General features: G+C 42.7%; 1 protein-coding gene across 2 annotated transcripts; it reads right to left on the bottom strand.

Annotated features, from left to right (window-relative positions):
• Positions 1-20: 20 nt before the first annotated feature.
• EPDR1 (ependymin related 1) lies at positions 21-27,877 on the bottom strand. 2 transcript variants are annotated; one of them, XR_011437699.1, is made up of 4 exons: positions 27,299-27,710; positions 21,846-21,986; positions 2,628-2,836; positions 21-1,480 (listed from the first exon to the last, which is right to left on the bottom strand). XR_011437699.1 is itself a non-coding variant. In XM_023638932.2 (3 exons), exons 1-3 carry the CDS (start codon positions 27,574-27,576, stop codon positions 1,284-1,286), a joined length of 684 nt encoding a protein of 227 aa, XP_023494700.1. In that variant the 5' UTR covers positions 27,577-27,877; the 3' UTR covers positions 21-1,283. The 2 variants fall into 2 exon arrangements, 1 of the variants encoding a protein (XP_023494700.1); XM_023638932.2 differs by lacking the exon at positions 21,846-21,986 and having other exon boundaries at positions 27,299-27,877.

Raw genomic sequence — 27,877 nt, 5'->3', positions numbered from 1 at the left:
TATCAAAGAAAACTCTGAAATGCAATTAAATTCGTTTATTGAAATAACATAAACTGTGAGTAATACAGATTGTTTTCAGTGTAATATAAATGTCACACGTTTCTCCTGGTAATAAATGACAAAGAGATAGCCAGATGCAATGCAATAGCAGAAGAATCTAGAATAATAAATTTTATTACTGCAAGTCTACTTGGAGATCAGCAAACCCAATCCCATTTCACAGATGAGGAAGCAAGGACCAGAGAGGCTAGCATTCTCCACTCTACCAAAATTTAGGGCACTGACCACGTGCCAGGCACTTACTTGGTGCTGCGCATATAAAAGTAAACAGAACACGGACCCGTACTCAAGGAGCTCACAGCCAGGCTGGGAGTGCAGGCAGGTAACACACAGCCTGGTGAGAACAGCATGCTCAAGCCGCAAGGTGCACCCAGTCCAGGCCTGGGAGCAGCTCTCCAAAGGCGATGCACGCGCTGACCCAGGAAGGAGGAGCAGATGTCAGACAGAGAGCTTGTGACACAGGGCCCAGGAAGGCCGAGGCGAGGGAAAGCATAGTGCATTTAGTTGACCCAAGGAGTTCAGGTACAAGGAAATTCTAGTCCCGGATGTCAGAGACAACCATCTCCTGACGCCCAGTTCAGTGCTATTTTTAGAATACTCCCTGTCTCTTTAGGTCTATTGACAGGTATGTGACGATTCAGCACATAGATTAATACTCTTGCATAGAGAAAAGGAAGCATACATGGCTCATGCGTACCTGGGGATAGACATTAACATTTTCCAAACCCTCTTGTTTAAAACGTCTCTTTAGAGGAACAGTTCCTTCGTACTGTAGCCGTTCATTCCCTCCCAGCTGGGTCGTGCCATACAGCTCTTAAGCCAGAAAGGGATTCTGAGGGATGACTTTGTTAGTAGCTAAGGGAACATGGGGTGGGGGCGGCACTGTCAGCAGTGAAACACACCTCCCTCCCAAGGCGAACCGCCCCTCTGACACTCAGCCCTGTGTGCGTCACGCAGAAGCGCGCACCCAAACAGGCTACACCACATTTGCCATCTCCTCAGTTCATATCACCACCTACTCTCCATTCTATTCCCTTCTGTAAACATAGCTTGAGTAGTCAAAATCATATATACAAAAAAAAAAATCCACATCAATGTTTATCTTCCTAAAATTATGATATTTATCTCCAACGAAGATTCTCATCTCCTCGAGTCTCAAATCCCTTTCGAGCTGGGGCCGCTGGCATCTGGCGTCCCATGCTGTCATCTCTGCGTTCATGGGCTTACCAGGAGCAGTCCTCGCTCATCCTCTCCGGCTGGGCGGTCTGGCACGTGCTCGGGGGGGTAAACACCGAGGGGTCTTTAATGCCCAGCTGTACATCAAAAAACCGCGTGGACAATATCACACTGTAATTTACGGTGAAGGTTTCCTGGACAGGGTAACAATCCTTGGCTGTATAAATCCCAATCCACGTTTCATCTGTAAGAGGAGGGGAAGTCGACTTTTTAATATAGAAGATTGGCAAAATGTCTGTATTTTTTTTATTGTGATCAGATATACATGAAATTTGTGATTTTAACCATTTTTAAGTACAGTTCAGCGGCATTAAGTACATTCTCATTGTTATGAAACCGTCACCACCATCCACCTCTAGAACCTCTCCATCTTCCCCAATTGAAACTGTGCCCATTGAACACTAACTCCCCATACCCTCTCCTCCAGCTCCCGGCAACCACCCCTCTACTTCCTGTCTCAATGAACTCGATGACTCTAGCTACCTCAGATAAGTGGAATCATTCAGTACTTGTCCTTTAGTCACTGGCTTATTCCACTTAGCATAATGTCCTCAAGGTTCATCCATGTTGTAGCAGATGTCAGAATTTCTTTCCTTTTAGGGGCGAATAATATTCCATTGCATGTATATGCCTTATTTTGTTTATCCATTTATCTGCTGACGGACACTTGGGTTGTTTCCACCTTCTGACTATTGTGAGTAGTGCTGAAGATGAATATGGACGTACAAATCTCTGTTTGAATCCTTACTTTCGATTCTTTTGGGTATATGCCCAGAAGTGGAATTGCTGGGTCATATGGTAATTCTAGGCTTAATTTGGGGGGGGGAACCAGCTATGCCATTTTCCACAGCATAAAGGCCTGTGTTTTTGAAACAGTCTTGGGGTAGGCGTACTGGCAACAGAGCAGAGAAGAGCTTCACATCTATGTATAAAAGCAGACACAACAATGGAGTAGATCTGGTCACTGCAACTCTGGGGAGTGAGGCGAGAGAAGGAGAAGAAAGCACCTGATTCTAATGTATGCCTTAGACAAACGCCTTCCATGTCACTGGCCTCGGGGGACCAACACACGTGGGAGTCCAGGCTAAGCTCATAACAGCCAAAGTGGCAGAGAGGTACAGGTGGTGCCAGAAGCCTGCGGTGTTTCAAATACGATGCTTAGATCCTGGTGCTAGACAATTAGCAGAGTACAGGCGGAGACTTCAGTGGGGTTAAACATTTCAATTAAGCTCATACATTTCCCTAACGACTACCTTCCTAAATGGACTTAACTATTTTTTCCCATCACGCTCCCTGAGATGCATCACTTGAATACTTTCTTGAACCCTTACATGATCGAGCTGACTTTCTGTCGGACCACTCCTGGACGGTGATCTGCTCCTGGGGCCCCCCTATGGAGTACTGGTCCTCGAAGGTGGAGTTCTGAGGAATGTCCAGAGGATCCCAGGGCTCCGTCAGGGGGATCTTGGAGCACTGCTTGGTGGCTTGTTCGATCTGAAACATCACTCCATCCTTATAGAGCAAAATGTATTCAAATAATCTGAAAGACAGGTTAGAAGAGAACAGTGCAGGACTTGGAATTATGGACGCCACGCCTTTTACCTGCATAGAGGCCTTTGATGTAAATTACACTTAAAATAGCAAAAAAACAGTTTTGCTTGCTGAGCAATCATTTACTTATTCATAAACACTGATGCATGAACAACCTGAACATGAAATAATTAAAATTTTCAGAGGTCAAAACTGATTATTCATTGGACAATTATCGATTATGTACCTGTTATAGGCCAGACGCTGTGCTTAGGAGCCATACAAACCTGAGGAAGCCACAGCCCTGGTTTGTGACTTATCTTTGAGACACAGAAGCCCAGGGGGATCTGGCCCTTGGCACGGCTGAGTTATTCCTGCAGCACTAAGTCTATGAATTACAAGGGTATCCTACTGAATGTAGGACGGCAACACCCCACTGAGGATGGACCAGGCACCCGTGTGCCATTGTCTCAACTGTCAGTCCTGAGAAAAGGGCATTGGGGAGGTGTCGTTGCTCTGAGAACAGGTGCCCCTCATATACCGGGAGGAGGCTGAGACGAGCAAGGACAAAAGCCGGGGGGATCCCAGGCTGAATGGGTCCCTGTGAAGTTTGCATGCTCCCGGCCTCGTCTCTTGTGCCCCGTGCACACCCCATGAGTGTAATGAGCCCGAGGTATTCTCAGTCTGTGGCTGGAGTCCACAGATGGCCCCGCCATCACCCTGCATGCTGTGTGGTCGCCAGCCCCGTGTCTTTCCTAAAGCCAGGGATTCTTGGTGTTGCATGAAGCCCCTGAGTTTCCATACATTTGACTGTCTCTCCAACACTCAGGCCACTGCTGCTGGTCCAGCAGACCGAGGGTGCAGCCCTGACCACAAAAAGTGAAATTTGCAGCACCAGAAGGTGAAGCGTCCAGAGAAGTGGCTTTTCATGAGCAAATGAAGATTGAAAAACCCAACCATCTGTGGTATGTGAGACTCACTCCATTCCACAGCCCCCACGGAGGACACCTGTTCCCCATCCCAAGTCCGAGCTTAAAAATTATTTCCTTCAGGAAAAATTATGATAAATGATCACTGTCCATACGGTCAACATAGTACTACCATGAATAGTATGTTTCTATTTTCTACGTGCTGGTATAGAAATATACACATGGCTTCATTTTATGTATTTAGACATATCTATCCTGCTTATTCCAGAAGATATTTGAAATGGCTTACAAGAGTAAAACGCTAGCTCAGACCTTTAGAAGTGGGAGTGAATGCAGAAAGAAAGGACAGCGTTCATTTTATGCCAACTTGCTCAAAAATGGAGTCACCCTCTTATACTGTACAAGCAGGGCTCCTATCAAACTCTAAGCCCTATGGAGGAGTCTGGGCTTGGCTTGTCACTGCTTCCTCATGTCCAGTGAAGTCCCTGGCACATCGGTCTCAAGACTCATGGAAGGAAAACAGAAACATTAGCATCAACTTCAGAGTACCTTCCATCAGTAATACGGGAATCTTAGTCCAGACACAAATCCTGTCCCATGATCTTCTTAACGACAGCAGGGCCCCCACAAAACACTGGTACTGTATGCCCTCAGGAGTGGCTGTCTTCACTATTCTGTGCTTTCCCAAGTTCCAGGTGTTGAGCCTAGAGAGTCATTCCTAGCTTTTGCTAAAACTCCAGTCATGTGCTTCTCAAATTGCAATGACTGTCCCCAGGAAGAAATGCAGCCGCTTGCAGGAGACAGGGGCTTCCTTCTTGAGAACAGCCCTGAGCCCCTGAAACCACAGGATCACAGAAGTGGAAGCCTGGCAGCCACGTTTGCAGACACCACCTTGGCCAGCCTCAGCAGAGCTACTGGACCAGAGGTGGGCATCCGACCGGGGCGCAACAATCAGACTCCCTCCTTCAGACATTTGGAATTTTGACAGGTCTGCTAGTCAGTCTCTTGATGTGGCTGGGCATGTCATACGTCAACGCAGAAGCCGTGGGGGGCTATTTTCCAACCTGTGAACTGAGTAAGAGTACAAGATGAAGCAGAGAGAAGCCCTAACAAGCCAGGATTCCAACAGCTGTTCTGCTCATTTCTCGGATGCATTTCTTTTCTGAGGCCCAGTGCCTGGAGGTCCCCCTGCAGAGTTATGATAAGTTTCCTTGGTTCTAGTAAATTTTCCTTTTTCTGCTTGGAATTTCTTGTGTGACTCATAATCAGGACTCGTGTCTAATACAGTTGAGGACTCCACTGTTTCATCTTGAGCCCCGGTTAACAGCTGCCAGCACAGCTGTTCTGGGAGAGGCACAGCAGGGCTGGCTGCAGAACCAAGGGCCACGGATGCCTGGTCAGTCACCTGCTGGGGAAGAGGAGGGAACAGCAGGAAAGGAACACTGCCAACCTCACTGTTTTCCTGACGCTATCTCTGCCCATACACAGAAGTAAAATTTAATTTTAAAACGAGAATTCTAGACTTGAAACAATCATTACCAAATGTTAACATTTGCTAATTCTGGGTGGTCTGAACACAGGTGTTTGTTACGGTGTTCTCTGTACTTTTCCGTTTTCAAAATATTTAATTTTTAAAAAGGAGGGCATAATCTGATATTGAGGTTATGTTGACAGTTCCTGAAGTAAAAGAGAAAATATTAATTTAATAGGAAACAAAGTAGAACCGTATAATTTGTCTTTTCAAAGTCTCATGTGGATATAAGTGAGTCCTGCTCCATGTGAAGTTTTGGAAAAGAAGATTTTCATGATGCTGTAGTGGCTTGTATGTTTGTGTGAACATATCCATAGTTCAGATGTAAGGTTCTTCATCGCAAATGGGACGCAGGGTCTGGAGCCTGATAGCGCCCGGTCAACATGCAGAGAGATCAGCCAGGGTTGAAATGAGTCATCTGCCTGGGATGCTGCGCGGGTAATAACCAGAGACCCGAAGGACAGACTGACTTCAACAGAAACTGGATCCCAGGAGGCGAGATCAAAGCCTGACTCTGATGGGGAGGAAGCTGTGAGCATAGGAGTCACAGACCGCACCCCTGGGGTGCAGGCAAGCAAGGTGAGGTGCCGGAACGGGCGTAGAGGACAAGACAGGCAGGCCAGCCCTGGGTCAGCGACAGCGTGCAGACTCCTCCTCGCTGGCCAGACACCAAGCAAAGCACAGTTCCCTGGAGGGCCTGGCGGTGAGCGAGGTCAGGCTCTCCATGCCTAGCCGAGAGGCCAGCAGACGGAGCTCTCCCCAGCAAGCTCACACAGAGGAAATGCCCAGCACACCATTTTCCCTCTCACTTCATGGGACAAAGGATTTTTGTTGCTTTTAACAAAATTTGCAGGCTATATGGGCAATTTCTGTTGTTTCCTGAAAATCCATCTTCCTAAAACTCAGGCTGTACCAGCCCCACGTTTTCCAAAACATTAAAAGCACATTAGGTGTCCAGTTAGCTCAGGTGGTTAGAGCGTGGTGCTGATAAAAGCATACAGAACTTTTATTTCTTATGAAAATAGGTTTCTGATTTTTACAAAACTGATTCAAAAAATTCAAACAACACAGAAATGGAAAAGGAAATAGAAATTGCCCAGAAACTCTAACTTACAGAAATAACTCTGCGCATAGGTGTCTAGACATAAATTGATTTTTTAATTTAAAGTTTTATTTTTAACTGTGGTAAAATACACATAACATAAAATTGACCATCTTAACCATTTTTGAGTGTACAGTTCAATAGTGTTAAGTACATTCACACTGTTGTGCAACCAATCTCCAGAACTCTTTTCATCCTGTAAAACTGAAACTCTATACCCATTAAATACTAACTCCACATTCCCCGTCCCCCAGCCCCTGGCAACCACCCTTCTACTTTCTGTCTCTATGAACTCGATGAGTCTAGGTACCTCATACAAGTGGAATCATAAAGTATCTGTCTTTTAGTGGCTGGCTTATTTCACTTAGCATAATCTCCTCAAGATTCATCCATGTTATAGCGCGTGTCAGAATTTCCTTCCCTTTTTAAGGCTGAATAATATTCCAGTGAATTATACATAACATTTTGTTCATCCATTCATCCACAGATGGACACTGGGTCGTTCCCATCTTTTGGCTCTTGTGAATTCTACTGCTATGAATGGGTGTCCCTACATCATATTGATTTTTCAGTATATGTGCTACTCATATTTTATAAGAAATGAGTGAATGTTATTTATTTGTTTTCTAACCTACATTTTAAATTCAAAAATTTGTCCTTGGTCTCCTTCCAAGTCAAATATAGATCTATGGAGTAACTTTTTCCTAATTTATTATGAAATATTTTAAATTCACAGAAGAGTTGAAGGATTAGTACAATAGTCCTACCACCTAGATTCAACAACTGTTACATTTTGTCATATTTGCCTTATCTATTTGCTAAATATTTCTTAAAAACAAGGACTTTCTGCCTCATGGCCACGACTTTCACACTTAAGAAATTAAAATTCATTCCCTAATACCAGCTAATATCTGGTCCATATTCAATTGTCCCCCACAACATATTTTAAAGCTGGTTTCTTAAATCAGAATCCAAGCAAGGTTCCATTGTCACATTTGGCTGTTACATCTCCTCTCTTTCAAAAATCTGGAACACTACTCCTATCTTTGTTATTTTTAACATGGCCTTGACTTTGTGAACATCACAGGTTTGCAGATCTTACACATTCTAGATTCCTTTGACAGTTTCCTCATGGTGTCATTTAACTTGTTGCTCTAGCTTCTGTCAGTCCCACAAACTAGACATGAGAACTGAAGGCTTGAGTAGAATTGGATTAAAGATTTTTGGAAAGAACCTGTCGTTGGTAAGACTGTGTACTTCATGTGGCATCACGTCAGAAGGCAGGTGATGTCCCACCTACTATTCAAGCTACTAACTTTGATCACCAAGTTACTGGTGGTGACTCCAGATGTCTCCATCCTAAAGGGTTTCCTTTTGCAATTACCAAGTGATTGGTGGGTGATACTTTGATGCTGGGAACATCCTGTTACCTGATAACTGTCACCTAATGGTAGGTAAAAGCATTTCCTGAAGGATGGCATAATAGTACCAACAGTAGAGTAAATGACATCTATCTACCTATCTACCTACCTATCTATCTATCTATCTATCTATCATCACTCTGCGTTCTGAGGTCTTTATTTATTTGATGTATGACAAACAGTTAAAGTCATTATTCTTTGTGATGCTCAAATTGTCCCAAGTTCCGTCAGTGGGAGCTCCTTCCAAGTGGTATTTGTGACTTTTGACATAACCCCATTAGTCTCTGATTGCTTCCTGGCTTTCAGTGCTCACCTTGGACTTTCCCTGCACCAAATCTGAAATCAGCCATTTCTCTGAGGAACCCTGGAACAACTCAGAAACGACATCAGGGCAGTAGATGTGCTCGTTGTCATTGGGACGTCACTACTTTAAGACATTTCAGTGGTCAGAGTTTCCTACATTAAAAAAAAAACTAATTCATATTGATATTTCTAATTTAAATTTAACATGATAGGTTCCCCCCTACTGTTTTTGTTTTTATATTTGTATCTCATTTCTCTTAAAATAAAAATCACACTTCCTAAAAACATTAGCAATTTCGCTTGCTTTATGCTGCGAAAGGTTTGAAATAGCGATAATTTGCTATTACACTTTTCTGCACCTTGCCTTTTCCACTCTCTATTAGAGATTGTCCTCATGCTTTTTTATGGCAGTACAATAGTTTATTGTGTGTAAGTACCATTGTTTATTTAGTCAGTCTCCTACTGATGAACGTTGGGCTGTCGCCCCTCCTATGATATTGCCAAAAAGCCACAATGAATAATCATGTGCTGTTTTGGAAGTGTATATTTGAGATAAATTACTAGATGTGAAACTACCAGGTCAAAAAGCATTTTGCTAAATATTACCAGATTTCTTTCCATAGGGTCGTACACTTTGCATGCCGGTCAGCAATACACCAGAGTGCCTGTTTTCTTTATAGTCTTGCCAACAGACCATGTCGTCAAACTTGGATTTGTGCCAATCTGATAAGTAAGCAATGTTATCTGTCAGGGTTTTTTTTAAGAACTTTTTTGTGGGGATAAGTATAACATACATACAATAGAATGCGTCAATCTAAAGTGTAGAGCTTGAGAATTTTTACAAAGTGAAAAACTGGGAGCCCCAACCCAGATCAAGATATGGCCCCCCGAAGCCTTCCTCAGCAGTGTGGTTTTAATCTGCCTTCACCCGTTATCATTAGTTGACCATCTTTTCACATGTTTAAGGACCATCTGCTCTTCTTCTTTTGTGAAATTACTGTTCATTTCTCTGCACATCAGCTTTTGGGGTTTTTCTTCTCAATTTTCTATACCTCATTAATTAGCCTTATTAATTAGACCATAAATCTTAGTCTGATATAAGTTGCAGATATTTTTTCTCTGCCATCTGTTTGTTGACTTTATTTAAATTGTTTTCTACACTGCAAAGGGTTTTACTTTTTTAAAAAATCAAATTCCTTTTATTGCTTCTGGATTTTGTCATATTTAGAACAACTTTCCCTACTCCCAGGTTATAAAGGAATTCACCCATGTTTTCCATTATCCCTGTATGGTTTTATTTTGTTAACATTTAGGTCTTTAACCTATTTGGAGTTTATTCTTGTGTCTGGTGTGAGATATGGATGCAATTTTATCTTTTCCCAATTACTCTAACACCATTGATTAAGAAGTCCATCTTTTCCCCAGTGATTTAAGATGCCACCTTTATCAAAAAGCAATTCCCACCGTATGTGGGTCCACTTCAGGACTCTACTTTATTCCATCGGTTGTCTACCTATTCATGCACCTGTGTCTCTAAACCCAGAAACTTAATAGTGTGTTTCATAATCTGGTAGAATCTTCTAGTCCTCCCATTGTGTCCTTCTTCTTTTCCAAAGTTATCCTAGATATTTGGGCTTTTTAATTTTTCCATATGAAATTTAGAATCAATTTATTTAGATCCAAAAAAACTTTTTGGCATTTTGAGGGGGACTCAGTTAAATTTATATATTAACGTAAGTAGAATAGATATCTTTATGACGTTGACTCATCCTATGCCCCCCCCCAAAATCTCCTTCTATTCTTTCAAATCTTATTTTATGTCTTTTTGTACATTTCAGGAGTGTTTGAAATTTTTTTTCCTATAAAGATTTTGCATATTTCTTTTAAATTTATTCAGAAGTAGTTTATCTTTTGTTGTTGCCATTGGTTTTTCAGATGGAACTTTCTCTTGTTATTTCTAGCAGACTTTTGTTTATACATATCAAGGCTATTGATTTTTCATGTTAATTTTATATACAGCTACCTTCCTGAATTCTCTTCTTGTTTGAATTAGTTTTATTTTTTAGATCTGCTGTGTTTTCCAGATATACTTCATCCATATCATCGGCAACGATAGTTTTCATCTCTTATTTTCTAATTCTTTTGCCTGTATTTACCTCTCTGATTATATTGGCCAATAAATCCAACACAATATTAAATAAAAGAGAAATAACAGACATTCTTGCCTCCTTCCTGGGGTTAGTGGGAAAGAGGCCATGGTTTCAATATTAAGTAAATTAAGAACTATGCAGTTTTTATCATATTTAGGAAGCAACCATCAGTTCCCATTGAAAGCTTTCCTACCAGAAATGTTTATTAAATTTTGTCAACTGTCTTTCTCGAGACTAAGGAGATGATCACATGATTATTTTCATAGATGTTTATGGATTCCCTAAAATTGAATCATCCTTGCATTCCTGGAATAAGCCCCACTTGATCATAATGTATTCCTTTTTTTAGTGTGCTGCTAGATTTAGTTTGCTATTTGGGAATTTTTAATCAATGATTGTATCAATTTTCATAAACGAGATTAATTTTAACAGATGCATATTTCTCTTGTATATATGCACCACATTTTGTGTCAGTAGTCCCCTACTCATGACCACTTAGATTATTTCCACAAGTTGTTAATATTAACAATGCTGAATATAAATTGCAGATAAACCCTTTTGCCTCTCTGTGTTCATATCCCTGTGAAAAATTTACAGACTGGGATTGTTGAATTCCCATTTTATATTTGAAGAGATACTACTGTTTTCCAAAAAGGAACACTGGAATTTTTAACTGGATGTAGAGCTTCAGTAATTTCTTTCCATTAGAAAAGGTACTAACAGTTTCCCCAACTATGACAAGGCAGGACAAAATCTTTCTGTCTAGTTTTCCTACTTCAAGATAAGGTTTACAGATCATGTGACTGGCATTTTAAGAAAGTTTAGGACAATTTATCATGGTTCCCAGTCTACCACAGGTGAGCTGTATGATCATAATTTTAATCTCCCTATTTCTCATATGTAAAGAGAGACCAAAATTTGGAAGCTTACAGCATTATTATGAAGACGATTTGCGATAATGGGTATAACATAGTTATATAAGTGCAAGGAATTACCACTTTGTAGGAAAGTCTGATCATAGTTGTGTTTATTATCATCAGTTAACGTTTAACAAAGAAGCTACTCATTTAACTTGCACACATAAGACTTGATTCTACTATGTAACAAAGAAGGGTTAATTCATCCAGGTGAGATGGAGAGACGAAGGAGAGAGCATTCTCAAGTGCTACAGTGGGCCACTTTGTGGAAGACCTGGCAGGCACTGTCACCCTTTCTCCCTTGCCTATCTCTCAATATAGAGGCTGAGAAAATATACTTACTTCCTTTGTCTTCCTTGGAGTGAGGAGTATAATTGGTTCTGGCCTTGGAGATCTAAAGAGAAGTTCGTGGGGACAGGGAATACTCTGAAAATTTCTCTTCTCTCAAAAAAGAAGAAGAAAGTCCTTATGCTACTTCCTTCATTACCTATCTTAGAACGTAGCTGGGTAGGGATATAATGCTTGGAGTGGAGGCAGCCATCTTGAAGCCATGAGGCAACAAGTCAGCATGTCATCTTGCAACTATGAGCCAGACTCTAAGAATGGCAGAACAGATGAATGGAGAAGAACCTGGGGCCTTGGATATCCTGTTGAATCAGACCCAGGAACACGTATCACCAGATACATGTAAACAACAAGCATCCTTATAGTTTAAACCTCTGTTAGATTTTTCTGACACCTGCAGCTGAAAGCACCCTAAATGAAGTAAGTAAAAACCACTGCTTTACAGGTATTATCTATTGGATTCTTTACAACAATTCTCTGAGAGCCTTCCCTTCCAGAATGAGCAGGATTTGGCCAATTATAGAACCCGAAATATCAGAGCCTGGCCTGGGCGTAGATGAACTCAAACAGTTACTGCCTTTTTTAGCCAAAGGCAATTGTTTTTCTGTCCTGAATCAGGGTAGTCAGGAAAAAAAAAAAAAACAGTCCAAGGCAGAGGTTATAGACCGGCAAATTCAGCTAGCTGACATGTTATTTGCTTTGTTTTTCCTTTTTTAAACAGATGAGAAAATATGAGACTCAGAGCATAACTTAGTAGTAAATAATGGTGTTAGGATTGGACTCAAGGTCTGACCTTCTACCAGACTCATTCTAATTCATTACCACTGTGCTCCTTGCCTCTCTCCACGGGGGGAGGGAATGACTCTTCCCATCTACATAGAACTGCTTGGCCATCCAAGATATATTAAATTACAGAAAAGGGAGTGACAAACATTATATTGTGATTGCAAGAGGACTTTGGCTTTTATGGAAGAAATTGGACAAACTTTGGATTTGTTCAATATGCAATATAATAGATTAGTAATGCATGCCGGCTCTCTGACTCTCAGCAGGAAGAACTGAGCTGCGGCCACTTGCCATTCTGGCGTACATCAAGATTGAGTTACACCCTACAGAAATTATGAGACACAAAAGAAAAACACTATTTCAAAATTGTTGTGTTAGACACAAACTCATTGCGCAGTCTAATGCCAACCACATATAACAAAAGGAAAATTAAATTACTTGAGAATGCAGCCCCAGGGAAAGTAAAATCAAAAAATAATTATGTGTGCAATTTAAGAAGCTGTCAGGTGATGGGTCTCCACCACTTGGATTCTAGTTCAAAAGAAGAAAAGGGTGCTCAAGAAATTGGAAGATTTTTTTTTCCAAAAATGTATCTGGATGAATATTGGCAATGTGTAGGCATACATTCTTTCGTCTGATGGAAGATAATAAAAAAATCCTCATGAGACACTAGTTCAAGCTGACTTTTTTTCACCACCACTAAAAGAAACAGCCTCATTAGTACTGAGATATCCATGTCTCCATGGTACACAGTGATTTCTAGAACTACATAGCAGGGGGTATTAAGGAGGTTGGGGGTGTACAATGATAGTCAGGTTCACCCAGTCAGCACTATGCTTTTCAGTAGAAATATATCAGTTCCTACCATGTTGAAATATAAACACACACACCCTTCCAGAAAACAGCGAATAAAACTAACATATAAATCTTATTTTTCACTTTCACTGGGATTTGGCATGATACTGTATTTATGAAAAAAAGGAATAATGTGTGACCACAAAGATAGCTTTCTAATGAAAAACATGATTATCAAAATAGAAAATGCACTGGAGGCAATATAAAGCAGATCGGGTACGGGAAACGAACAAATAAACAAAAAACAGAACAAAAAAACAAATAAACAAACAAAAAAGCAGCGAATCAAAAGGTATTATTCCAGAACTCAGGTGTTATTCCAGAACACCATAAAGTGTTGAAAAGGCTAATGAAAAGATAAGAAATTTGGAAGACAGATGTAAGAAAACCAATGCATGTAGGTAGAGAGAGATTCTACAAGGAACAGAGAAAACAGCATCAAACCTCCAGAAAAAGCAGATGAAACTTCCCTACACCTAGATATAACTGGAGATGTTAGTGGAGTTCAAGGATGATGGACACAATGTACAAAAACTTGAGCAGAAACAAAACTATTAAAACTAAATCAAAATTAGTTGGTAACAGACTTCTCTTCTAGAGCTCTAAAGGCCATAAAATTTTTAAGTCAAATACTATTATTACCCAACAAATTGTATACACCCTAAAATTATCGTTATGTACAACAGCAATAAGTAGACGTTCTCAGATATTCAAAATGTCTAAAATGATGAATGTATATCACCCCAGTAGCACCCTCTCTGAAGAAAATTAATCGAACCTGTTCTCTCGCTGGCTGAAATCTGAACGAAAATAAAGGATTCGGATAAATAAGAATATTAGTATAAAAGAAATTGCAGTGAATAATAGAAAATTACAATAATTTGTTTCTTCTTAAATAGAAGACCTCGTGGCAAAGCTACTTAGAATTTGTACAATCACACGCACTATAAAAATTCCTCTGTGTTTTAACAAGTGAAGAAGTTGACCTTTCAGAGGCTTGACTCAGCATGGTGAAAGAAGGAAAGACTAGAAGCCATCCAAACACTTTAAATTCTTTTCAACATACTAAGTGGGACCTAAATAAATACTTGTCCTTTAAAAAAGAAGCCATTCTGGCATCAAAAAGCTAGATTCCCAAGCTTTATTCTCTAACTCCTTAAGCAGAACTGAGACATCATGAGGATGCCTCCTCTAGGGTCCCAAGAGTAAGCCAGACAGTACCCAGAGCTGGACCAGGAGGAGAATCGGTGTCCGAAATACAGAGTGTGTGAGTAAGGGGACAGGTGGAGGGCTTGATTTGGAGATGAAGGACTGCCACATCAGGAGGAAACACATAAATCACACCAGAACACAGCACCTGACAGGACATTACAATAGATATTAGATCTGGGCTAGATTCTCTCCCCACCATCCTTTGCTCTCAAGGGTGTGGGATGGTAGAATTCTCCACTGGTCCACTGCCCCATTTCTCCTGAAATGAGAACTTCCGTCCTCTCATGCTTTCCCTACATTTGCTGCCTCTACCTCCCCACTTCCAGCAGGGCCCCCTGCTAAGAGTTGTCCCGGGATCCTGAAGCAGGTGCTGCTCCCACTTGACTTCACCCAGCTCAGCTAGCTCCACGCTGGCTCAGGCATTTTCCTCAGAGGAATATCTGCCTTTCCCAATCTGGACATCCTGGCTCAGCAGCTTCTTGGTGAGACACTCTGGGCAGTAGGCCTTACAATTCCAGAGGATATTAAGAGATGTCTCAGTAAGGGACTAGGGAGGAATGTTCTAGAAACTTTGGAGTTGATGCAGATGGGCTGGCTCACCACAGTCTTCTCTGCAAGTATTTTCGAGCAGCCTCAGAGGGCTTTACATTCATCATGGCTGCTCCCGGATGCCACACCAACTAGTCTGGCAGTTCATAACTATATATATATATCTCTCATAAGTTGTAGCGCACCCATAGCCAACAATGCTACATCAGACCAAGGAACTCAAGTGCCCTTTGGCCCTGTGCCACCATCTTCCCGTGAGCCAGCATCTCCCCTGGCTGCTTCTGAGATGCTCCAGAGCAGCAGATTCTCTGGGTTCTATGATCCGAATGTTTGTGTCTCCTCCACATTTCATATGTTGTAAACCTAACGCCCAAGGTGACAGCATTAGCAGTTAGACCTTTGGAAGGTTACTAGGTCACGAGGATGGAGCCTTCGTGAATGGGATTGGTGCTCTTATAAAAGAGACCCCAGAGAGTTAGCTGGCCCCTTCTACCATGGGAGGATACAGCAAGACGTCTACAACCTGGACGAGGGCCCTCACTCCACCATGCTGGCACCTGGATCTTGGAATTCCAGCCTCCAGAACTGTGAGAAATAAATTTCTGTTGCTTATAATCTCCCCAGTCTGTGGTATTTGTTACAGCAGCCTGAACGGACTAAGACATGGGAAGAGCTTGGGGCATTGCTTTGGTGACTCTTCGAGGGCAGGCTGGTGACTCCCACTCACCGGCAGAGCTCATACGCTGGAACTTTCCCAGTAGATCTAACTTTAGCCACAACAAAAGTAGCCTTTTTGTCCAGGGGCAGCTGCCTGCTTCTGTTCGGGCGCCATCTGTCCGAAGAGTTTCTCCTTTCTTTGGAGGGTCTGAGGACAATGGAGACACCCTGCTGGGGGCCTCCTTCTTTGGACAGCCTCTCGATTCTAAGAGGCACTGCTTCTGAAGGAAACCATTGGTTCTTGGGTAGCTTTCAATGCCCACATTGGGGGAAATTCTCCAAAGTTGAGATTGAGGAGCAAAAGAGACACTGAAGACAGTGTTTGATGAGAGTACAGCTGGGGAGAGGCTCATGGATGAAAGGACACTGGGAATCCTTTTCTGGAGGTTGTGGTCTGCCTTCCTAGGGAGGTTCCACTACAACCTGCATGAAAACTGTTCAAAATATGGGTATGCAGTGTAATTTGATGCCAAAAATCATTATTAACAAAGGAGATACATAATGTAAAATATAAATGAATAATAAACTATAAAACCTTTACATAAATCTTTGAGTTTACTTTTAAAGATATAATTATGAGAAAAAGATAGAAAATACAAATATAGAATACTTGGAAGGAAAAAAGGTATCAGTATATAAGATGGAGTTTTTTAAGAGTTAAGAGAAAATCATGTACAAACCTATGAGGATAAATACAATCTTGATGAAATGGAAGATTTTCTAGGAAAATATAAATAACCAAAACTGACTCAGAATGAAGCAGAAAGTTAAGTGGATGAATAATCAGAGAAAAAAATCTTTACAATGGCCCACTAAGATCTCACATCTTTGCACTTAAAAAGAGATCAAAGAATTACTTCTTCGAAAGGAGCTGGGTCCAAATGGTTTCACGAATTAGTTTTTTCCAACCTCAAGGCTGTAGAGCATAGAGAAACATAGAAAGCTCCCCAATTCTTTTACAAAGCTATGAAAAATCTGACATTAAAATATAGGAAGGACAAAAATAAAAACTACAGATGAAGCTAAATTGTAGCTATGGATTAAAAACAAATCTTAAAATACCAGCAAATCAAGTCAAGCAGACTATTAAAAGGATAATATATAATCAGAGTGTATTTCAGGAAGGCAAAGATGGTTTAATGGTAGGCAATCTATTAGTACAAATCACTAGGTTGGTGAAATTTAATATCTATCCTAATTAGAATAAATTCTTTATAAAATAGGTCAGAAAAATATTTACTGAACATGATAAAGTATCTTTGTTAAACCAGCAGCCTATAGGTGACCTAACTGTGAAATATTAGAGAAATTCACATTAGAGTGAGAATCACACAGAGGGTGACATCACTGCAGGTATGTCATTTTGCCCTTGTGTTTCTTGTTTATCATATTAGAAATCACTAAAAATCATTAGACTCCTCTTAGGCATGAGTGTAGGAAACATGGACACTCATATTCTAAATGTGTGAATCCCTTTTCTGTCATTTTCTTAACTAGGAATTTATCCAAAATATATTAAAAAATGGTACACACATAATTGTACTCAAATCCAAAGTTATACATGTAGTTGTCTCTACTAGTGAAAAATAGAGGGCAAAGAAACATTAACTGTCCCATAATAAGGGACTGCTTAAAGAAACTGTGCTCTATCCATTAGCTCGAATAACACACAGGCATTAAAAATGATTCTCTTAAAGATTACTTAGTGGCATAAGAAAATGCACAATATTTTGTTAAATAAAAAATTGCATAGCATGTTTCCATTTTCATTTTAAAGTTGTATAAACAGGAATAGAAAAAAAATCCAGAAGCACATATATCAGGGTTGTTAATCCTGAGTGGCAGAATTATGAGCGATCTTTACTCTGTTATGCTCTTCTCTGTTATCTAGATTATCCACTTTGAACGTGTTTAATGCTCGCAATCCAAAAGCCATAAAAAGGGTATTTATTTGCTCAACAAACATTTATTGAGACTCACACCGTGCCAAGCACTTCTAAGTGCTGTGGATCTGGTGGTAAACCAGACTGATAACATTTTCCTCTCACTCCAGGGAAGAAAGACAGATGATCAACACCAAACGAATGAGCTGACAAGAAAAAGTCACATGGTGATAGCGTCCTGAGGTAAACAGACCAAGATGTGATGGAGAGCAGTTTGTGGGGAGGGGTTCGCTGGATGGTCACAGAAGGCCCCTCTGAGGAGGTGATGAGCTGAGACCTAAATGAGGAGAAGCCGGGAGTTCAAAGATGATAGAAAAGCCCATTATGAACCAGTATGTGCTACAGTATGTATATTGTACATCTGGAAAATTCCTAGGATATTCAGAAGATGTTAACAGTAGTCACCGTGGTTGGACAATTTTGGTAATGTTTACTTCTTTCTCTTTCCATATCTGTATTTTAAATATCCTTCTACAATGAATATATGTTATCATTATTACTCATTCACTTATTAAAAAAAATTCAGTCAGTCCCTGTTCTATGGTGCTGGAGATATAGCACCAACCAGATAAAAATCGCTGACCTGACAGAGCCTTACTTTGGGCGAGGGGAGGCGGGGAGAGGAGGAAACAGACTTAAGAAATATTAAACAATATGTTACATGGTGGTTAAGTATCTTCAACATATAAGGCAGTGAGGTGGGGTGTATAAGAATGTGAAGAAGAGAGACAGTCTAATTTGGGAGTGGGCCACACAGCTTTTTAGGGAAAAGGCCTTCTAGGCAGAGGGAACAAGTGGCAAAGGAGTAAGCATGCTGAGGCTGGGGGCTGGAATGAGTGAGGTGGTGATGTGATAACGGATGGATGACGGAGTGAAGTCAGAGACAAGGTGTGGAGGGGGTGGAGGAGCAGATCCCATAGGGTGGCCGAGCCCTTGTAAGGACATTTACTCTGCAAAAGACAGAAAGGCATTGGAGGGTTTTGAGCAGAGAAGTGACATAGACAACACTTTTTAGCAGAATCACTCTGGCTACTATGTTGAAAACAGATCAAAGTGGGCAAGGGCAGAAGTAGGGGGACATTTTAAGAGGCTACTGCAAAAAATCCAGGCAAGAATGATGAAGGTTTGGACCGAGACAGTAAGGGGAGCTCAAATTTTGGGTGTATATCAAAATTAGAGTCAATAGGGTTTGCTGATGGATTTCTTGCAGCAAGTGGGAGAAAAAGAATTCAAGGATGACTCCAAGAGTTAATCCTGAGCAACTGGAGTTGCTATTAGCTGAGATTAAAAAAAACCACGGGAGGAAGAACTTTTGTTTGTTTGTTTGCTTGTTTGCAGGGTTGGCATTAGTTTTGGACATGCTGAGTTTGAGATGACCAGTAGAGGTCGAAATGAAGAACTCAACTGAGCATTGGGACGTGAGTGTAGAGATCAGGAGAGAGCTCTAGGCTTCAGATACAGATGTGGGCATCCTCGTGTAGAGACGTGTAGAGATTGTGTAAAGACTGCATTGAAAGCCATGACCTAGATGAGATTACCAAGAGAGGGGTATAGACAAAAAAGTAAAGAAATGGAAAGCCTGAGCCCTGGAACATTCCACCATTAATGGTCTTAGAGAAGAGGAGGAAGAGGAAAGGAGACTGAGAAGAGGAAATGAGGCAGAAGGAGGGAAACCAGAAGAGTGTGGTGTCCTGAAAGCCACGTGAAGAAAGTATACCAAGATGGAGGAAACGACCAACAATAAAATGAGGACTGACCAAAGATCACTTGATGAGCAATGTGGAGCGCACTGCTCTTCACCACAGCAGTTTCAGTAGAGTTTTGGTGGGAAAAGTTTGGTTGGAGAAGGTTCCAGACAGCACGGGAGGACAGAAATGGGAGTTAGTATGAGATTTGCTTTAAGCAGAAGGGGTGAATCGGGTTGCAGCTAGCAGGATTGAGAGAAGAATTTTTTCTTTAAAGATGGGTAAAATAAAAGAAATTATAAAGGGGAAAAATAGAAGATTTTTACTGGAATTGGGGAAATATAAGACTATCGCATTAATTCCAGGAAAAACAAACCACTAATTGGTGGAATATTTTCAGGTCTTTGGGCACTTTGCCCCTGACCACCCTCTTCAAGGTCAGAATCAGAAAGAAACAGCTCAAGGTTATTGGAGAGAAGCAAAGATGTTTTCAGAGCAGTATGACGACCACCTCTGGCTTCTATTTATAAGTCAGTCTTATACCCCACCAGGCTCTTTACTCCCTTGGGCTCATCTTCCTTGGCACTTAATTTTTCTCTCTTCTCACTTCTCCCTCCACATTCCAGCATCAACCCTCTGAAATCCTGGGTCAACAGACCCACTGAATCAAGACTCTTAAAGCAAACTTTATGTGCTTCCAAGAAAATCTCCTTCTTGAGGAAAAACTCAGTACTGCAAATCAGCGTGGTTTATTTTTCGAGGATCAAAAGGCCACAAGCAGCTAGACTTCCTGAGCTCATAAAAGAAAATGCTGGCTTCGGCCATCGGAGATCAAGGGGAGGGAGGAAAGGCAAAGGAGACATTCTCCTGAAATTCTGAAAGTCGCGATTTCCTGAAACAAAAGCCCAATCCATTCAAAACAGGGTTCATGATCAAATGAACTTGTTGAACGTTTCATACTAATTTACCTCCCCTAGCCGCATAGACATATTCTGAGGATTTATCCTGAGAAATGATGTTACTCTGAGAAGTCCAAAACAAACATCCGAAAAAATGTAACCTGACCTTCCCTTCCTCTCACTGAACAATTTAGTCTAAAGCCACTAGGTAGGGCCGAGCAGGAGTGGTGTGTGCATGGCCTGGCCTGCACCACAGAGCCGGAGCGAGGTCAGGAGGGCACCTCTGCAGGGAGGGGGCATCACAGCAATGCACGATTGGTTACCGACTGCAACTGAGTAAGGGGAGCCCATTTTCTCACTGTCTGAAAAAGGAGTTACAAAAATGAACAGGAGAAAACTAGAAGGAACCATGTGGTGGTGGATTCGAATTGCAAGTATTGGCCTAAATAACTCTATGGATTAGAATTGGAAGCTTAGAAATAAATATAGATGTAAATGTGTGTATAAATGAGTGAGTGAATGAGTGACTCTGTTTGTGTGTGCGTGTGTGTGTGTGTGTGTGTGTGTGTGTGTGTTCAAACCTATAGCCCCTTGCTTTGTCAATGGAAAAGGTCTGGGAGCAGTGCCACCCGTCAGCCATGAGCATAACTAGAGCAAAGATCTTGGCTTCCAAATATTACACTCCAGTAAAAGTATCAGAGCTTCTGGGGAAATGGCTTATTCCCAGACTCTGGCAGGGAAAGTACAGATGCTCTTGGAATATCTTGTGGTGCCAGAATGCAAGGAAGTGCTCAAAGAATAAGAGAGACATGTCAAAGAGGCTGCCACTGGCCAAATCGGGGACAATTTGAACATCAAAATAAACAGTGAGAGTAAATGCAATACAATGAGAATCCTTCAGTCCAGGCTGATATGAATAAATTGAAAGTTTAATGAAGAATGAGGTAAGTACATGGTTTTAAAATATCTCCCTAGAAAATACTCACTAACTGCAAAGTAAAAAAGTGTCACTTGACACTGAGGAAACCTTGTAGACATCAGTTAATCAAGTGATCAAAGCAAACCTTGGGATGCAATAAGAACAGAGGATTTCCTCTGTGATATTGCTACTATAGGTCAATAACTGGAATCTAATTATGAGGAAACATCAGACAAACCCAAATCGAGGAACATTCTACCAAATAACTGGCCTGTAATCTTCAAAAGGATCAAAGTGCAAGAAAGACTGAGGAACTGTTCCAGACAGAGACACACCACCAAACTAAACACAATGCATGAACAGAAACTGGGTCCTTTTGCTACAAAGAACAGGAAAAGAACAACGAGCAAAACTTGAATGAGATCCGAATTTCCGACGGCAGAAATCAATCCATGTTAATGTCCTGATTTTTACGGTCGCGTTGCAGTTATGCAGGAGAACGTCCTTGTTTGTAGGACACACTCAAGTATTTGGGGGTGTGGGGATATCAAACTGGCAATTCACTCTCAAATGGTTCAAGGGGAAGAAAGCTTGTTGTACTGTAATTGCAACTTTTCCATAAGTGTGAGATAATTTCAAAATAAAATTATATATTTAAAGAAATAAAAAACCTTATCCTGATTCTCAAACACGCATGATCGTTGAAGTTACCTACTGTGATAACACCCCCTGGAATTAATCTTCCACAGCAGATACCTGGAGGGGCCCTTCTGGAAGCAGTCCTATTCAGTCCCTTAGCATGCAGGCAGGCTCCACGGAGAGGAGAGCCTTCTGGGTTTGGGGCCAAAGCATTTAAGGGTAGCCTCTTCTTTTCTCTACCCATGAACGCAAGCTTAGCTGAAAAGGAGAAGGAAGAAAAAGAACTTTGAATTTATCTACACAATTTTAGAATCTATGTCAAGTTCAATCTATCGCGGTAGAAACAGGAATCAGCCTGATATAATAAAAGTACAATTAGGCTTTCGTGATATCACTTAATCTTATCTGTACCCAGCTTTAAGAAAGAAGGCCTAACATGAAAAGATGCTCAACATCACTGATCATCAGGGAAATGCAAATCAAAACTACACTAAGATATCACCTTACACCTGCTAGAATGGCTAAAATAACCAAAACAAAAAATAACAAATGTTGGAGAGGTTGTGGAGAAAAAGGAACCCTCATACACTGCTGGTGGGAATGCAAACTGGTGCAGCCACTATAGAAAACAGTATGGAGATTTCTCAAAAAATTAAAAGTAGAAATACCATATGACGCAGCCATCCCACTACTGGGTATCTATCCAAAGAACTTGAAATCAGCAATTCCAAGAGACCCATCCCCCCACCATGTTCATTGCAGCATTATTCACAACAGCCAAGACGTGGAAGCAACCTAAGAGCCCACTGACAAACTGACGATTGGATAAAGAAGATATGGTATATATAAACAATGGAACACGACTCAGCCATAAAAAAGGATAAAATTGTCCCAATCACAATGACATGGATGGACCTTGAGGGTATTATGTTAAGTGAAATAAGCCAGATAGAGAAAGACAATCTCTGTATGATTCCACTCATATGTGGAAGTTAAACATGTGGACAAAGAGAACAGATTAGTGGTTACCAGGGCAAAGGGGAGTGGGGGATGGGCACAAAGGGTGACGTGGTACACCTACAATATGACTGATAAATAATAATGTACAACTGAAATTTCACAAGGTTGTAAACTATCATAACCTCAATAAAAAATTAAAGAAAAAGGAAAGAAGCCCTAAATATTATTTAGTATCAGCATCGTAGATATCATTAAAGTTAAATTAAAAGATGAAAAACACTGACATTCTGAGAAACTAAGGACCTTGTTGTAGTGAAGCCAGGATTAGAAGCCACGTTGTAGCATCCCATGACTGTCTAAATGGACGCCCATGCTTTCTCCACTACACTAGGTGTGTTCTGTGAAAATAGAGAAGAGAGACGATATTCTGTTCTCCAAGAAACAGAATAGTCTGGGAAAACTGAGACAAACATGAACTGATGAGAAGTTGAATAAGAATCCACTTGCCACTCCACTTAAGACATTTTTCCCTCTTATCTTTGACCACAAAAAATTCCCCAAACAAGTAGAATTGGAAGTTGAACCGTCTTCTAAGATGTTATCCCTGATTACTGGTGCATATCCTCTTAACGCCTCTCTGCTCACTCTACGTCATTAATTGCAACACCCAAGCCACCATTTTGTAAGCGGGAGTGGTAAGTTATTGGTGGTCTAACCTTCAGGATCTACACTGCCTCACCCTAAAGTTCAACATGTTGACTGAAATATGAAAATAATCTTCTTGCTTTCCCTTCAGTCTTCCAACTGTAATACTTGTGAGTTTAATCAAGGAGTCAGGAAAGATAGTTGGAACCAGAAAACAAAATAGTATCAATTACTAATATTTCCCGTTCTTTGCTAAGGCTTGTCTTATCTGAAGCTTGTAAAGTCGTTTAATCTTTTCCATCATCTCAGGGAAAAGAAAGCCTGGAAAATTCTAGTCATTCACAGTAACTATCAGTGAGATTTTCCATAACTATCTGGATGCAAAATAAAAATCTTAAGAAGTTGATCCAATTCTAAAATGTACTTCTCAACTTACTAATAAATGTGAAGAGACAACCCATCCATATTTTCTTCAAATAACATCTGGTTTCTTGGCCAGACTACTAATACCTGAAACATTTTCTGAGTTTATCCCAACAAATCTATATTTAAAGAGCTTAAAAATGCATTTATGCACTAAACATTCTCTTCTACATCTGACACAGGGCCAGAGATGGAACTCTGAGACACAACCTTGCCAAGAAGTTGCAAAGGAAAGGAAGAAAATTTCCTTCTAAAAGTTCAACTGTGAAATCGACACTTGATGGACTGGGGCAGAAAAATGAGAAATCACCACATGGGGACAAAAAAGCTTCTAGGCCAGGAAGATTTAGCCAAGACCTTACTAAAGATATAAGACACACATCTGAAGACCATATTAATTGATCATGGAAACATAGAAGAGTTGCTAAGACAGACCTGAGCAGTACGCACCAGGCTCTGTGCAGAGCAGAGGGAGTCTGGGCCAGCAGCACTGGGGTGGCGTAATAGAACCAGCGACAAGTCGTGTCTGTGGTGAAAATGAATGGGTCACTCTATCTGGGCCTGATTACCGTGGGCTGGCCTGTCTTATTCCTGATGGAACGCTCAGCATTGAGCCTACAACCTAGCCTAGAGCAGGCAATCATTAGATTCAATGAATTTGCTCCAACTCTTTGCTCACAACCTGCTCATTATGATTTGGCTCCCCACATTGTTCTGCCGACAGGGAGAGAATGACTTCGTCTTGTGAATTTGAGGATTCTGGCCCCCAAGCCAGCTACAGCACTCAGTGAAATGTACAGTTTAGCATCTGAGCTTGCTTACTCCAGAGTCAGCTCCCAAAGGAAGGGCCCTTGAGCGCACTGCCAGATCAAGTGTCTGAGCCCCAGGGCTGGCAGCCAGTCTCTGGGCCACAGTAAATTTACCACGATGGTGACGATGGCGGTGGTAATGGGGACAACCATGGCCATATGCTAAGCACCCTCTGCACTGTGTGTCAGACACCACAGTGTCTGCTTTACACTGGAAACTCACTGAATCCTTTACTGCTTGAACTCATTGAATCCCACAACAATCCAATAAATGAGGCATTATGAGTATTCCCATTTTGTAAATGAGGGAACTGAGGCTCAGTAAATGTTAGTAACTTACCCAAACACCCACGTTAGGAATCTGGATTCAGACCCAGACACTTCCGACTCTAAAGCCTAATCTTGTAATTGTGAACATACTCCCTCCGGGGGATGTACCCCATCCTTCTCCTGGCGTCCTCCTCCGCCTCAGCAGTGTGCTCTGGGGCATTCCGGTCCACCCACAACATGACTACTCCTCAGTTCCCCACAAACGCGCCAGCCTTCCCAGCAAGGCGCACAAAGAGGAGCAACCGAGCCCTAATCAGAAGTGCAGAAAGCCAAAGCCTATCAAAGGGAACAGCATCGCCATCCATTCCAGGCCATCAAAAGTCAAAAGTGGGGGCCTCCTCCTCGACCCTTCCCTGTCCCTCGCCACGCCAGCCCCATACCACCTAATCATTTGCACATCCTTCAATAAACCTCTTCAACACTTCCCAGCGCATCTGCCTTTCACAATCACCATTGCCACTGTCCATCTCTCACTGGGACCCCATAAAAGACCCCTAGGTCAGGTTTCTGTCTCCACGCTTGCTCTCCTTTATTCTCAATGACACATCCAGTGGTCTTTATATTATCCAGTCATGGCATTCCACTGTTTACAAGTCCTCCAGTGGCTCCCCAATCCATCATACTCCCCGCTTCAGTCCTACTAGTGATTGGCCTGCAGTTCTCGGCGTCCTAGCCCGGTCTGCTCCAGAGTGTCCTGGGGCACACCCACAGCCCGGCACCAGTCTTTCCTCCACACCACCTCTGGTGGGCTTGTGCAGGGACTTTGGGACATGCTCATGTTTCACCTCTTCCAGGAAGCCTGGGTTAGGGGCCCATCTGAGGTGCTCTCATCACACCCAGCTCAGCCCTCATCTCACTGCATGGGAATTTTTATGTATGGTGCTCCACCCCCGGACTATGACCTCCCTGAAACCCAGGACCCCACTCTGTTTAGACACAAGGCCTGACACAAAAAAATGCATGTTGAATGAATGAATGAATGGATGGATGGATGGATGGATGAGAGCCATGTATGTCATAGGTGTCAGAATCCACTCAGCTTCCTCATGTCCCAGCTGTGTGATCTGGAGAAAGTCGTTTAGTCTCCCTAGACCTCAGATTCTCTGTCTGCAAAATAGAAATCATAAAACCTACGCTGTGAGATTTAAACTAAATCATTTAATATGTGGAAAGTCCTCAGCACCACGCCTACTATGTAATAAGTGCTCAAAGTTGGTGGTTGTGATTATTAATACTATGTTCTTCGAGACCTAACTGGAAGCATTCATGTTTCTGAAAGGCCTCATGGATACTCCCAGTGCCCCATGATGACTCAGCGGCTTCTGGACTCCTCGGCACTCATGGCTTCCTTTCTATGATGCGTTATCTTGCACTCTTGAATATACTGCTTTGAAAGCTTCTGACACTTCCGTACTTTCTTCAAGATGCCTAATATGTGAACGAATGCTTATAGGTGAAATATCAAGATTTGCCATAGATTTTACCACCCACTGGAGCCTTAACCCGCTGACATTCACACGGCACGCCTAGTGATGCAAATGCCACACCCAGAGGCAACACAAGGCCAAAGGAAGCAAACGGAAGAACAGAAAGGCTGTGGAATTGACAGTGGTGATCCCAAACAGAAACCACGTCTTAAAGGGGTCAGAAGCGAGACGAGGTCTCAGAAACAGGGAGACCTTTGTCACAACAGATATGGAAAGGTAAACTTTCAGACCAGCGGTTAAAAAAAATTAAAGTATAGCCCCTCTAGGGAATATCGCAGCCATTAAAAACAAACGGGGCCAACTGATGAAATGGCCAATGAGAACACCTAAGCTATCAAGTTATATAAAAAAGATCCAGATAATATATGTTTTTCGGTCACGGTATGCAAAACTTGCTTTAAAAATTTTTTAAAGAGTAGACCAAAGTTTTAATAGTTGTAACAGGGTGATTTGTGGGTGACATTTTTTTCTATCGATCCCCGCACCTTTTGGAGTGTGGTCATATTCCTTTAAAATACAAAAAATAAATTGTTACAAAATATATATTCTGCGTGCCTCCCTGGCAGATGGCTCCTGGAAGAGAGAAGATAGCGCAGAAGACACGCCCTAGGCTGAAGGGGGCTCCACGAGCCGCGAGCCTGACTCAGCAGTGTGCGGACCCCGGGCGACCTGGGCTGGGGGCGCCTGGCAGAGCCATCCCGCCCCTGCCGGGTTCTTTCCCGGCCCGCTCGCTGGGTATCACAGAGTACCCGCTGACTGGCCACCCCCGGTGGGCCCAGCCCTCCACCCAGCCCCCGACCGTGCTGTCCCCAGCGAGCCCCCTTGCGAAGTTTCTCTTTAGCAGGGAGCAGGCGCCGCGCAGCCCCGGAGACCTCGCCCCGGCCGGGTCCCCCGCGCCCCGCCGTGCCCCGCGTACCTCTTGCAGGGGATCAGCGCCTTCCTCTCGTCCAGCACCCGCACGCGCTGGTTGAGCCCGTCGTAGGAGAGCAGGGCGCGGCTGTTGCGCCCGCTGCTCTGCCGGTACAGCACCTGGCGCCCCTCCCACTGCTGCGGCGCCTCGCACGGGCGCGGCGTCCCCGGGGAGCCCCCGGCCCCCAGGCCGCAGAGCCCGCTCAGCGCGCAGACCCAGAGGCCGCCCAGCAGCCAGGAGCCCAGGGTCCCCCGGGCCACGCGGAGTGGGGCGCGCCCCGGCATCGCGGTCCCCAGCGCCCTGCGCCCAGCCAGGGCCAGCCCGAGCCCGAGGGGGCGCCGAACAGCCTGGGCGCCGCAGGCGGCGAGGCGCGCTCCCCCGCCCGGTGCGGGAGTGCGGTCCGCGAAGGTCCTGCCTGTGCCCGCGGCGGCCTCCACCGCCCTCGGGATCAGGACCGGCGAGGCCGGGGCGCCGGGCCCAGGGGCCTGGGAAGCCTCGGGTGGATGGCGCGGGAGGTGTTTCTGCAGGGGGCCGATGCCCGCTGTGGCTTCTGTTTTCACTTGCTCTCTGCTGCCAACAGGAAAT

The sequence above is a fragment of the Equus caballus genome, chromosome 4 (genome assembly GCF_041296265.1).
Source record: "Equus caballus isolate H_3958 breed thoroughbred chromosome 4, TB-T2T, whole genome shotgun sequence".
NCBI lineage: Eukaryota > Metazoa > Chordata > Mammalia > Perissodactyla > Equidae > Equus > Equus caballus.
The sequence above is the reverse complement of the archived record's forward strand: the minus strand, read 5'-3'. Positions and strand labels throughout refer to the sequence as shown.